Below are 14024 nucleotides of genomic sequence, written 5' to 3' on the forward strand. Positions count from 1 at the left end.
ATGAATCCCTCATCAGCCCGAGATTATAGAGTACAGATCATAGCAGGGATCATTCAAATCAGAAGACGCAGTTTTCCTTCTCTGCATGGGGCGAAGTTTTGTCCGAGATGATAAGAACCCTCTTCGCAAAGGTTAATTGGGATCACCTACCTCCTGCTGTCTTCCAAAGTAATCAGAGTCGCCAACACGCTGGTTCCTATTTCATATGAGAGTTCCACCTTCGGATGGTTTAATCGAGTGAACGCTCGCTGGGAATTTTTGAACTATCAACGGGTTTATTGAAAAACAACGAAAAATGTCTAAAAAACTCACTCTTAGAACTAGTTAACCAGCTGCGCATAATTTAGACACTGTAAGAAGCCTTAAGGTTGTTGAAATACTCCAGATCCTTGGCGCTGATAGAGGGTACAAACTTGTTGAAAGACTTCGTGAAGTCTTCCACCTTCACGATTACATTTTCCGGCACCAGTTCCTTCTCTGTTATTGCTCCACTCAAGTGTCTGTCTATGGTGCGCCTCACAGCCGAGAGCCATGCATTCGAGCAGATGGAGTACATATCTGCCCCGCTCATTTCACTCTTCAATCGCTCGGCAATCTGTTCCATGTCAACCCCGGCTTCCAAAGTGAATCGCTGGGTTTGAGCACGCAGAACGGCTGCCTTGTCTTCGGCAGTTGAACAAGGTCCCACGTAGAAAAGCTTGTCAAAGCGACCCGGACGCAAGAGAGCGGGGTCAATAAGATCGGGGCGATTGGTGGCGGCCAGAATGAATATGGGTTTAGAAGTGTCGCCATCGCTCATTCCATCCATTTCCGCCAATAGCTGCGACACCACCCTATCCATTACACCTCCAGAATCACCAGCCACACCTCGATTGGGAGCCAGGGAATCCAGTTCGTCCAAGAAGAGCACACAAGGAGCCGCAGAACGAGCCCTGGAGAAGACCTCGCGCACATTCTGCTCGCTCTGGCCCACGTACATGTTTAATAGCTCAGGACCTTGAACAGAAAGAAAACTCAAGTTGCACTCGGTGGCAACAGCCTTGGCCACCAGTGTTTTGCCTGTTCCCGGGGGACCGTAAAGCAGGATTCCCGATCTACGTAGATTCTTGCCCATCAGGTGAACATGCTTAAGCGGCAGACCGATGCTGCTCTGGATCTCATCTTTAAGCTTGGCCAAACCACCAATATCCGACCAATAAACCTTCGGTACTTTGGGCGCACCCAAACTGTCCGCGAAAGAGCTCTGCATGTCGGTGAGGTTCTTAGCAAAGTGGGACATATCCAAGGTGCTCCTACCCAACCTATTGCGAATCTTTATGCGAACCGCGTTGTCGTAAAGCAACTGTAGGTCGCCCAGCAAAAAGCCCTGTGACTTTGCAGCCACATCCTGCAGGACATTGAGCGTTTCCCTCCAACTGGGAGAAATGCGTGACATGAACTGCGACTGATTTTCCCGCGAGAACAAGGGCAATTGCTCAATGGCCTTCTGGTTGTAGATTATATCGTTGAAAGACTCGCGCACGTGCATCCAACGAAGAATCTCGAATCGCTCCTCCTTGCTGGGCATATCAATGTTTATAATCTCCAGGAAAAGTCCTTGTATCATTGGTTTGAGGTGTCTGTCGCTAGTCAAAGCCACCACTACAATCGGATGCTTCCGGTCCCTGTTGAAAAGTTCCTGGACCTGCACGTGGAAGGCGGAAAGCAGACGCAAATCCTCATTACCCTCGTTGTCTATGCCGAAAATCTAGAAATATAAGTTGTAAGGAGTTTGTAAATTTACTCGAGAACAAACCTCTTACCTCAAAGTTATGAAAACAAATCATAAGCGGTTCGCAAACTTGGCTCTTGGCAAATACGGCCTTTAGCTTCATCTCCGTGTGGGAGGGAACTTGCGAAACGATCTCTGCGCAATCTGCCCCGTAAATATGCATTCCCAACTCCTGGGCTACGGCGTTCACAAGCTTCGATTTGCCAGATCCTCGCTCGCCTTGAAGCAGGAACACAGGGAAGATGTGCTTTGAGGACAGGCAGGCGGACTTCTTTGGCAGGAATGCATCTACCGAGGAGCGCAACAGTTTATAAGGCTTTCGCAGACCACTTGGATAGTTCTCAACGATCGCCATGCTGTCAAGCACTTGACGAGCCAGGAAACTGTGCGATGCCGGTACTTGAATGAGGTTGGTAAAGTTTTTGGCTACAACCGCTTGCAGCTCGAACTCGCTGCCCTTCGTCTCCAGGTGAATACACTTTAAGTGTACGTGGCGTAGGTGAGCGAATATCAGGTAATAATGGGCATAAGTCGCAGTGCCCACCAACTGCGCGTTCACCTCGATACGGTAGGTATGTCCACGATGCATGAGTCGAGGTGTATTAAAATAGTTGCTCAGGATAATCTCTGTCAGTTCGGTGGGAAGTTCATGAGCATCCGCGATTAAGTACACATGAGCTTTGGTTGCTATTCCAGGTATTGTCTGCTCATCGGCAAAATGCTCCACCTGCACCCAACAGTTGGAGCGGATTCGAAAGCGATCCAATATGTTGCCGTAGAAGTTCTCCTAAAATTTTACCAAAATTAGAATTATAGCATATATTTCATTTATTTATACTCGATACCCACCTGAACATACAGACAATTGGGTTGGCACTGGGCAGCCGGCAGGATCTGGGCCACAATGGTATGTGGCGCCTCCTGGAGCATTTGCTTGATAACCGTTTGGGTCGTATTTCCTTCATCTGAAGCTAACGGCTTACCGATCCTTACCCTCCTCCCGCGGATGACCAAGTTGACAAAGTTGACGTCCGGCGATTCCGCATAGTTGTCGTACACCTCCTGGCTGGCGAACACCAGATGCTCCGACTTGATCAGCTCGTTCTTGATCAGCAGATCGTAGAGGCGGTTCGGAATGGGGGTCAGCAGCAACTTGCCCTTGTAATATTTGGCGTAACGCCAGTATACAGCGTATGTCAGATATCCGGGGTAGAGAAACCAGGGCCACTTGGGCGCCAGCAGCTGTATTGCCGAATTATAGCCCTCGACTAGCTCCTGTACTCTTCCAGAGAAGCTGAATCTTGGTTGTCCGGGATCTTGATGATCGAACGACACCGAATTCCGCTTGCCGACGACTTTTTTCTGCGAAAATCGATCGACATTAGCTAATAGGGTTAATATATTTGTTATTGACCTACCGCATCTTCATTTTCATTCATTTCATACAATAAATTTGGACAAAAACACAACAGAAAGCACGAGTACAAGGGTTAATTTCGAGGAGGCGGTGTCAAAGTTCAAGGAGTTGGAGGGTAGGCGCCAGACAAATACACTGAAATACGCAATGGCAAGTTAATCCTGTTAATGCATAGCATATCTTAGCCTCTGCTTTCAAAATGAGCTTGCTCACTTGACCGGTTACTTTAGATTTTACCTTTTTCACAATTACTCTCCTCTTCATTACGAATGTTTTGATTCTGGTAATATATTAGCTTAAAAAATACTAAAATTATTCAGTCAGCTGTCCACAGTAAGCCCTCTTAATCTAAACATTTAATTAAATTCGTCTTAGCCTGCATAATAGTAATCATAGTTCTATCCTTATACAATGTAAGTTTATATTTGTCTAAATTAAAAATGATTATCATTGGCTAAATGATAAGCAATTTATTAAATCTTGTATTATATATTATAACCCAGTAACACCAGTATTTACTGTATATCTTGGCTGTACTTGTAGCATTTCAGTATATTTCATTATGCACTTGAGCGTGTTAGGCCGCTGCAAATCTGGTCACACACATCCACGCACAACAAAATAGTACACAGGTTCTAAATATTAAATTTTCCGCGAAAATGAGTCTGGAAATGAGCAATATCAACGGGGGAAACGGTACTCAATCGTCCCACGATAAGCGTGAGTTGCTGTGCCTGCTAAAACTCATCAAGAAGTACCAGCTGAAGAGCACGGAGGAGCTGCTCTGCCAGGAGGCGAATGTGAGCAGTGCGGATTTGTCGGAAATCAGCGAAAGTGATGTTCAGCAGGTGCTGGGCGCAGCTCTGGGAGTTGGAGACGCCAATCGAGAGCGGAAACATGTCCCATCACCGGCGCAGGCTCATAAGCAGTCCGCGGTGACGGAGGCCAATGCTGCAGAGGCACTGGCCAAGTTCATCGGCGACGACAGTTTTGATGCCCAGCATTATGAGCAGGCATACAAGGAGCTGCGCACGTTCGTTGAGGAATCCCTGGACATATACAAGCATGAGCTGTCTATGGTTCTGTACCCCATTTTGGTGCAGATCTACTTCAAAATCCTGGCCAGTGGACTGAGGGAAAAGGCTAAAGAATTTATTGAGAAGTACAAATGCGATCTCGATGGTTATTACATAGAGGGTCTATTCAGCCTACTTCTGCTGTCCAAGCCGGAGGAGCTGCTTGAGAATGACCTCGTAGTCGCCATGGAGCAGGATAAGTTTGTCATTCGCATGTCCAGGGACTCGCACTCTCTGTTCAAGCGACACATCCAGGATCGCCGGCAGGAAGTTGTGGCAGACATTGTTTCCAAGTACTTGCATTTCGACACCTACGAGGGCATGGCACGCAACAAGCTGCAGTGCGTTGCCACCGCGGGCTCGCACATCGGCGAGGCCAAGCGACAAGACAACAAGATGCGGGTGTACTACGGACTGCTTAAGGAGGTGGACTTTCAGACTCTAACCACTCCAGCGCCGGCACCAGAGGAGGAGGACGATGATCCGGATGCCCCGGATCGTCCGAAAAAGAAAAAGCCGAAAAAGGATCCCCTGCTATCGAAAAAGTCCAAGTCAGATCCAAATGCTCCATCCATCGACAGAATTCCCCTGCCGGAACTGAAGGATTCGGACAAGTTGCTAAAGCTTAAAGCTCTTAGGGAAGCCAGCAAGCGGCTAGCCCTCAGCAAGGATCAACTGCCCTCTGCCGTCTTTTACACTGTGCTCAATTCCCATCAGGGCGTAACCTGTGCCGAGATTTCAGACGATTCCACGATGTTAGCCTGTGGATTTGGAGACTCGAGTGTGAGGATTTGGTCATTGACGCCCGCCAAGCTGCGTGCGCTTAAGGATGCAGATGCCCTTCGCGAACTGGACAAGGAATCGGCGGATATCAATGTTCGCATGCTGGATGACCGAAGTGGTGAGGTAACCAGAAGCTTTTTGGGTCACACCGGACCCGTATACCGCTGTGCCTTTGCACCTGAGATGAACCTTTTGCTCTCATGTTCCGAGGACAGTACCATAAGGCTGTGGTCCCTGCTTACCTGGTCCTGTGTGGTCACCTACCGCGGGCACGTTTATCCGGTGTGGGATGTGCGCTTTGCGCCGCATGGATACTACTTTGTTTCTTGCTCCTACGATAAAACTGCTCGTCTGTGGGCTACGGATTCCAATCAAGCGTTGCGAGTCTTTGTGGGTCACCTGTCGGACGTGGATTGTGTGCAATTTCATCCCAATTCCAACTATGTGGCAACCGGCTCTAGTGATCGTACGGTACGCCTGTGGGACAACATGACTGGTCAGTCGGTGCGCCTGATGACAGGCCACAAGGGATCGGTGAGTTCGCTGGCCTTCTCCGCATGCGGACGGTATCTGGCCTCGGGTTCCGTAGACCACAACATCATCATCTGGGATCTGTCCAACGGATCACTGGTCACCACCCTTCTAAGGCACACGAGCACTGTGTCCACGATTACCTTTAGTCGCGATGGTACAGTCCTGGCTGCAGCCGGCTTGGATAACAACCTAACTCTGTGGGACTTCCACAAGGTCACCGAAGACTATATCAGCAATCACATAACTGTGTCGCACCACCAGGATGAGAACGACGAGGACGTCTACCTAATGCGGACGTTCCCTAGCAAGAACTCGCCATTCGTTACCCTGCACTTTACGCGCCGAAATCTCCTGATGTGCGTGGGTCTATTCAAGAGTTAGGAGCACAGATAAGCTTATTTGGTATACGTAATGTAGTCTTAAGGAATGCTCGGAATGTTTAGGGTTAATGTTTTGTATTCCGTTTGTCCCCCATCCCCCTGAAATGTCTATTATTTTTTAAGCAAAAATGTGTAAAGTGCATATATGCACAACTTATCAATAAATTTTAATTAACAGTCGATCATTAGGGTCCTTACATTTAATTCATATTTATTTAAAAGTCATATAAAGCATAGATATACACAGATAAATACGTATCTGGACGATTTACCTACTCCGCATCAGCGATTCCAAACGTCCGGCGCACGGCTATCGAGTTTTTGATGTTAAAGATCGCGCAGCGCGGAGGCTTCTCTCCGCCAAAGGCCAGGGTGTAGGGATCTTCGGGGCATTGGCGCATGCATTGCAAGCGGCCCATGTTGAACTCGTGCTCGTAGACGTGCTTTGCCTCTGTGCCATCAAAGTTCCACACCTTGAGTGTGCCTTCCGTGGAGGTAGAGGTCAGCAGATTGGGCATCTGGTTGTTGAAACACACACCGGAGATTTCCTCATTGTGGGCCTTTACGGACCACAGCAGCTGGCCAGGAGAACGTTTGTCGGCGTAGTGCAAGCTTCCATCGCTGGTGCCCACGATGAAGTAGTCAGTCTGAGTGGGATGCCAAAGGACCTTCTCCACCTCACCGTCAACTTTCCACTGAATGCTGGACGAGTTGACGCCTTCAGAGTCGCGGCAATCAAAAAGTCGCACAAATCCATCGGCACAGCCGGTTAGGATGCTTTGGGCCTCTTTCGGATGGAATTCCAGCGACTGAACCTTTTCACCAAAGGCAGTAATGGTGGTATGAGGCTGTCCCTCGTCCATGTCCCAAAGAATCACAGTTTGGTCCACGGAGCCGCTGGCCAGAATGTGCTCAAAATTGGTGTTCCAAGAGAGATCCAGCACTGCGTCCTTGTGTCCATACTGTTCCTTGTTCTGCTTGCGGCTGCCCTTAGAACCCAGCTTAAAGGTGGGCTCAATAGAGTCCTGGATGTCCAAATCCCAGATGGTGATTATCGGATCCATGCAGCCGATGGCGCACATGTTGCCCGCCTTTTCGCTGCCCGCGTCGTGATTCATCCACTCAATGCACAGGGGAAAGCTGGGCAGCAGAAAATCGTGATGGGTGTAGAGAGCCTCCTCCTCCTGGTTGAACACCCACACCTCCATGGAAGCGGCGTCATCCTGCACGTGACCCACGAGAATAAGGTTGTCGCTGGGCTTGATCACCTCGTCCTCGGCCTCGGAGTCTTCGTCCTCATCGGGGATTTGCTCGCCAGCGTCCACGATGTTGGCCAGACTGGTGACATTGGCATTCGTCTCGTTGTCATACTCCTGGAATTGGAACTCGTCCTGGGGATTGCGGTTCTCACTGTTGGCATCCTCGTGGTCGTCCACATCCATGTCGTTATGGTCCTCCGCGGCATTTTCACCCTCCTCCGCCTCGTCGTCGCTCTCCTCGTCCAATTCCTGCTGCGTATCTCCGATAATCCTGGCCAGCTCCGCCTGCGTCAGCACGATCTTGTCGGGGCGATCCTTGGCCACGCCGCGTGGTACGAAGCAAAGAGCTGGGACAAAGTCAATGCTCGGTTCTGGTGGTCCTTCCTCAGCCATTATGGGTAAATTTTCAACGCAGTTTGCACTACCACACGAAATAGTCAACACGTGCAGTTCAAACGAGCCAGGTAGTGTGGCCAGCCCTTGTCAATGTCGAGATTACTAATACTTTATACTAAATATCAAAGAATTTTTATACTTTTGAAAAATATTTGTTTTATTCAACCTATTATTTGGAATGGAATTTTTCAAAATGCCTTTTATATTTGTAACAATTTTATATATTCTTTATTAACGATGTTTCTCCTTCAACTTCTCGATCCAAAGTCCTTTCTTCTTGCTCCTCGATCACTTATCTACATTCGATATATCGATGATACTATCGTTCATTCTTAAATCTATTCAATTAATTCTATCGATATTTAGTTATTTAGTATTTACAATTATATACAGTTTACATTCGGCCTACCTGACTTATGATCGACCTCGATCTACAATAGTAATGCTATAGTATGGTTTACAACGGTTTTCCAATGTTTCAATCTCGCTGGTTCTAATATACTCTTAAATGGTAATTGGGTTAATTGACAATCATCTACATCAACAATTTCATAACGGTCATTTTCAAATACTCTATTTACTTTATAAGGGCCGCGATACTTGGGTGCGAATTTCTTATTAACTCCAGGTGTTGTATCAATATTTCGTATAGCTACAAAATCTCCGACTTTATATTCCAGAGGGGCTTTATGTTTCTTTGCATAATATTGCTCATTCTTATATTGTGAGTGCTGTATATTCCTATTAGCCTTTAAACGGATACTGTCTAAGTCTTTTTGCTCTAAATTAAACTTGTCCTCAATGTATTCTGATAATTCATCAACTATAGGGCCTTTTTGACTCACACCAAATAATAGAATACTAGGTGATTCTTGAGTACTACTATGAATGGAATTATTAATGGCAAACTCAACTTTATTTAATAACTTATACCAATCCGCCTGCTCTATTGGCTCTGATAATTTACCTAACATAGGTGTTAAGATTCTGTTCACTCTCTCTACTTGCCCATTGGCTTGAGGTGCGCCTGTAGCCACCTTGATATGCTCTATTTCACGTTCTTGAAGAAAGGTCGAAAACTCTAGGGAGGTAAAACAAGATCCCCTGTCAGAAATAATTCGTTTTGGACGGCTATAGAAGTCAAAATACCTACTAAGTGAATCTTTTGCTTCACGAGTACTAGTGCTATTTACTGGAAATAGCTTAACAAATTTCGTAAATGAATCTATGACAACAAGGAGGTGTTTTCTTTTTGAATGTATGCTTGGTAGCGGTCCTAAATGATCTATGTGAATAGTATGGAAAGGTATACACGGCTTTGGAATGCTATGGAGTGTACGATTATGAATGGTTTTCGGTACTGAATGCAATATACACGGTAAACAATTTCTTATAAAATTTCCTACTTTACTACTCATAGCTGGGAACCAATAGTTTCTCTTTAAATCCTTTACACATTTTTCAGCAGCTAGGTGGCCTAATTTTTCATGTGATAACCTAATTATTTGTTCTTCCATGCAACTCGGAGCATACAGACATAAGGATTCGTCACTATTCTTTTTATAAATAACGCCATCTACTAATTCAAATGAAGTGCAACTACCTTCCTCCACGGCTGTTCTTATCTTAATTATTTCAGGGTCACGCATTTGTTCAGTTTGCAATATAAGGTCAATATCCCTAGGTGTTGCTCCTACTACCCCCACTACTTTAATCGACTCTACTATGGATTTTTCTCTAAACTCCAATTCATTTGGGACACCACCCCAGCTGTCTTTACTATCCTCTATGCTAAAATTATGGTCTTCTGATATATTTGACTGAGTCTCATCTCTACTTTCACAATGCGGCATGTATCTCCTATTTCCTACTCTACTCTCTAAGTTCCTATTATTCCCTATGGATTTAGCTATGGACTCTACGGTATTATCACTATGTTCACTACTCATCAGGGGTTTCGCTAGGGACTCTATGGCGTTATCACTATTTTCTCTAAGTGCATCTAATACTTGAACTTGTCTACTCAACGCATCAACATGAGGCATATTAACACCAGGTCTATGAACTATAGAATAATCATAATTCTCCAATTCCAATGACCATCTCGCTATCTTAGGGTTTATGGCTTTCCTACTCAGTGTCTGCACTAAAGAATTACAATCTGTCACTATTTTAAAATGCCTATGCTCTAAATAAACTCTAAATCGACGTAATGCATTAATAATCGCTAGGGTTTCCAATTCAAAACTATGATACCTAGACTCAGCTGCATTAGTTTTACCTGAATAAAACGATACTGGATGCATCTTGCCATCATCTTGTCTCTGCATAAGGACGGCTCCAAAGCCATGCGAGCTAGCATCTGTATGAAGTTCAGTCTCACGATTAGGGTTAAAGATAGCCAATACTGGAGGATTCGATAATACGGTTTTCAACGATTTAAAAGCTCCTAGTTGTTCTTCATTAAGTGGAAATGGGCCTCCTTGTTTTAATAAATCCGTTAAAGGTTTTGCAATTTTTGCAAAGGATAATACAAAACGCCTAAAATATGAGAAGAATCCTAAGCACGAATGAAGGGTGTTTAAATTTTGCGGTATAGGGAAATTTTTTAAAGCATCTAGGTGTGCTTCACTAGGTGTAATTCCACTACGGTTGATTTTATAGCCAAGGAACTCACATTCAGGTTTTAAAAATTCACATTTTTTTAGGTTAATCTCTAGGTTGTTCTCACTAATACGATCTAATAATTTCTTTAGGATTTCTAAATGTTCCTTTACAGTTTTGGTAGCTATCACTATATCATCCATATACACTACTATTTGCTTGTTTTGAATAAAGTCCACTAATACTTCTGTAATAAATCTTTGAAAAATAGCTGATCCATTTTTTAAGCCAAATGGCATTCTTAAATATTCATATTGCCCATGGGGTGTTACAAATGAGGTAAACGGTACACTCTGTGAATCTACGCCTATTTGGTGGAAGCCACTCTTAAAATCCATTATTGAAAAACATATCTTGCCTTCTAAGTACTCTAAGCAATCTTCAATTAACGGTAATGGGAAATTATCTTTAACTATTCGCTTATTAAGTCCTCTATAATCTACGCACATTCTAAGTTCACCAGATTTCTTTTTAATCAAAACTATGGGAGATGCATAAGGAGATTTACTTTTTCTAATAACATTTTTCTTAAGAAGATCATCAATTATTTCACCTACTTTCTCTTTTTCATAGTATGACAAACGCCTAGGTGAACAATGAAAGGGTGTAGTATCTGTAACTCTAATAGTCATCTGATATATAGGAGCTTTTTTATAATCTAAATTTTTACTTAAATAATGAGTTTTTACTATTTCACTACATTTTTCTTCATAATCTTTTCCGAATCCGTTTCCTACACTAATTAGTTCCTTTAACTCTTCTTCAATATATCCTGCATAGTTACTAAAAAATTGTTCTATTTCTAATTGATTACTTTGTTGGTAACTATTTATATCCTTTTGATTATTTAGTTTTTGGTTATTCAACTTATTTTTACTTAAACAACTAGAATTATTTATATTAGTTTTCTTATTGTAATGGGTTATATATTTACTGGTGAAAAGAGATGCAGAAAACTTGTTATTACTGTCGTTATTAATATTTTTATTTGAAAAATTATATTCCGCATTTATCTGTTTCTTATGTACTAATTGGACTTCCATTATTTTAAGTGAATCTCGCCCTAGTAAGGTAGGTAATGGTAATAATGTGTCTTCTACAACTAATAAACTAACTTTATAAGCTTTTTTATGAAAATATACACTGCATTCAATTTTTGCAAAAATTAATATTTGTTGTCCACCTATTCCATGGTATTTACTTCTTTGAGATTTTAATTTAACATTATTTGGAACTAAAGATTTTTGAATAAAGCTTACTGGACTTCCTGTGTCAAATAAACTTAAAACAGTAATACACCTCTCTTCACCATAAAGAAATCATAACTTAACCGATTGAACCGCTGCCAGGTCATCAGTGTCCGACAGTTCCCCATCTTGCATGGCTGCTACGGTAGTGACGCCCCTCTTCCTCGGGCAGTCCTGGTATTTGTGGTCCTGGCTGTAGCAGTTGAAGCAGGCACCTTCAGGTCTCTTTGGGCGTCTGCACTCGCTCATTATATGCCCCAATTTTCGGCAATTGTAACAACGCACAGCTGTAGGTCGTTGCTGAAGGTTTGTTGATTTAATCATTTTTACATTACTCGAACTATCCACGTTTGCAGCAGCCACCCGTTGATCAGATATCTTTACTTTATCATATATAGTTATCTTCTTGCGCAATTCATCCAACGATTCACAAAAGGCTAAAGAAGTGGCAGCTCCTGTTTTGTCTTGGAGCCCACTCACAATTGCACGAATTACATCAGAATCCGCTAGCGTTGCTTGCTTCGAAATGCCACACATAGCGATGTAATAGTGCAATGTACTTTCATCAGGAAATTTTTTTCTCGCTTCAAGCTGTTTAATCACGTCCCACGCTGTCACTTTTTGTTCAAAAATCGCCAGCAGCTCCTTGCATAGGGTATTCCATGTTAAAGGGTTCACATTGATCATTTGAGCTTTTGCTGATCCGCTTAACATACGCCTAGCAAATATCCAACGGCGTTGATCTGGTACGTCATACGTGTTCATTATATGCTCAAAGTCATTTATCCAACGCCGTATCGGGTAGCCATCATCTCCCGAAAAACAATTAATCAAGGCTTCTATGTCTTTCATCCCAATGACGTCATTTCTCACGGTTCTTGCTCCTCCTTCCATTAACTTAAAATCTGCTTCCAGTTCAGCAACACGCCTACGAGCTAGGTACAAGTTTTCCAAGTTGTTTAAATGCTGCATCTCTAACTGTGCATATTCAGCCTCTCTTGATAAATCATGCTTTTTCTCGTTTAGCATTTCATTCTTTCTTATTGCCTCATTTCTCGTAGTTATTTCATCATCTTTTCCAGGTATTTCATCATCCACGCTGCCGCTTGGCGCTACACTATGGTTGTCTCTTTCTTCCCTGTGCATGCTGCCACTGTCACCGGTTACAGTTATTGACTTCTCGTAAATTTTAATTTCATCAGAATCCTCGTGCACATTCTCGTTGCCACCGCCAATCGTCTTAATTTCACTTTTAGGAATCGTCACATTAGTTGGTTCTTCATCTGCCTCTATGGTTTTCACTAGGTTTGACGCTATGGTTTTATTTTTATTCTCGGCCATTACACTCTTAACGGCGTTGCGCAGTTGAACTAAAGTCGCGTCTTCGCCAAAATAAACTTCGTTTGCTTTTAAAATGTCAATTAACTCAGTTTTTGATTTTTTTAGAATAACACTATATTCCATCGTAGTCTTGCTTTACTATAACTGTTTTGGGATATACCCCACACCTGATTTTTGTAACAATTTTATATATTCTTTATTAACGATGTTTCTCCTTCAACTTCTCGATCCAAAGTCCTTTCTTCTTGCTCCTCGATCACTTATCTACATTCGATATATCGATGATACTATCGTTCATTCTTAAATCTATTCAATTAATTCTATCGATATTTAGTTATTTAGTATTTACAATTATATACAGTTTACATATTTATTTTTTGAATTTGCATTCCCCAAAGATCGTTCTGATTTAATCTCCTAAAGATTTCTGTCTTATAATTTTGGCATCACACTTATCATTACTTTTCAAAGCTTAATTCAAAATGCAATCAAAGATTAAGATAAACATTATCACAATCTGCAGCTTTTGCTATCTGCTGAGATACCAGAAATACCTGCAATATTTAGTCTTAAAGTTGCCCTCAGGATGGAAGCTCGAAAATTTTCTACTCACATATTGGTAACCTGTTTTCAACTTTTATATTTATAATTTTATATGTTTTTATACGAAAATAACTTTTTGTTATCCCTCTCAGGATACATCAGTGGGAAAGGCGGCAGCCAATGTGAGAGTAACAGTTTCCAGGCTAGACGAGATTCAGGAGTGGAGATCTCTTCGGGCGGCCCAAACTGATGCGGATGGTCGCTGTCTACTTTTAGAACCCGGTCGATTTCCCAGCGGGATTTACAAGTTGACCTTTCACGTGGGCTCCTATTACGCAGAACGCAATGTGAAGACCCTGTATCCAGCGATCGACTTGATTGTCGATTGCAGTGAGAACCAGAACTATCACATTCCTTTGTTGCTCAATCCCTTCGGATATTCCACTTATCGTGGCACATAACGTACTTGTGGCTCAAGGAAAATGGGGAATGGATTGTATATAACTAAGGAAACTATTTTTCAATTGATTTGAATAAATGCCGTTGGAGCTCCACAAAATGTTTATTTCTTAAACCAAGTTGGGGATCGCTCAATACTTCGTGCGATGTTCGT

At 43.1% G+C, this 14024-nt stretch overlaps 4 protein-coding genes across 7 annotated transcripts; 2 read left to right on the forward strand and 2 right to left on the reverse strand.

Moving 5' to 3' along the window:
- Positions 1 to 150: 150 nt before the first annotated feature.
- LOC6529348 (peroxisome assembly factor 2) lies at positions 151 to 3522 on the reverse strand. Of its 4 annotated transcripts, none has more exons than XM_039372877.2 (5): positions 3426 to 3475; positions 2621 to 3133; positions 1803 to 2558; positions 313 to 1747; positions 151 to 263 (listed from the first exon to the last, which is right to left on the reverse strand). In XM_039372877.2, exons 1-4 carry the CDS (start codon positions 3450 to 3452, stop codon positions 344 to 346), a joined length of 2700 nt encoding a protein of 899 aa, XP_039228811.1. In that variant the 5' UTR covers positions 3453 to 3475; the 3' UTR covers positions 151 to 263; positions 313 to 343. The 4 variants fall into 4 exon arrangements, with proteins under 4 accessions (XP_039228811.1, XP_002090353.1, XP_039228812.1 ...); XM_002090317.4 differs by adding an exon at positions 3190 to 3323 and having other exon boundaries at positions 256 to 1747; positions 3426 to 3522; XM_039372878.2 differs by adding an exon at positions 3190 to 3349 and having other exon boundaries at positions 256 to 1747; positions 3426 to 3467.
- Positions 3523 to 3744: 222 nt separating this feature from the next.
- LOC6529349 (transcription initiation factor TFIID subunit 5) lies at positions 3745 to 6141 on the forward strand. Its single transcript, XM_002090318.4, has one exon. It carries the CDS (start codon positions 3848 to 3850, stop codon positions 5960 to 5962), a length of 2115 nt encoding a protein of 704 aa, XP_002090354.1. The 5' UTR covers positions 3745 to 3847; the 3' UTR covers positions 5963 to 6141.
- Positions 6142 to 6146: 5 nt separating this feature from the next.
- On the reverse strand, positions 6147 to 7730 carry LOC6529350 (periodic tryptophan protein 1 homolog). Its single transcript, XM_002090319.4, has one exon. It carries the CDS (start codon positions 7611 to 7613, stop codon positions 6234 to 6236), a length of 1380 nt encoding a protein of 459 aa, XP_002090355.1. The 5' UTR covers positions 7614 to 7730; the 3' UTR covers positions 6147 to 6233.
- A 5600-nt stretch (positions 7731 to 13330) lies between these two features.
- LOC6529351 (5-hydroxyisourate hydrolase) lies at positions 13331 to 13965 on the forward strand. The gene is made up of 2 exons (XM_002090320.4): positions 13331 to 13487; positions 13564 to 13965. Exons 1-2 carry the CDS (start codon positions 13455 to 13457, stop codon positions 13870 to 13872), a joined length of 342 nt encoding a protein of 113 aa, XP_002090356.1. The 5' UTR covers positions 13331 to 13454; the 3' UTR covers positions 13873 to 13965.
- Positions 13966 to 14024: the final 59 nt, after the last annotated feature.

This window comes from Drosophila yakuba, chromosome 2R, assembly GCF_016746365.2.
Source record: "Drosophila yakuba strain Tai18E2 chromosome 2R, Prin_Dyak_Tai18E2_2.1, whole genome shotgun sequence".
Lineage (NCBI taxonomy): Eukaryota > Metazoa > Arthropoda > Insecta > Diptera > Drosophilidae > Drosophila > Drosophila yakuba.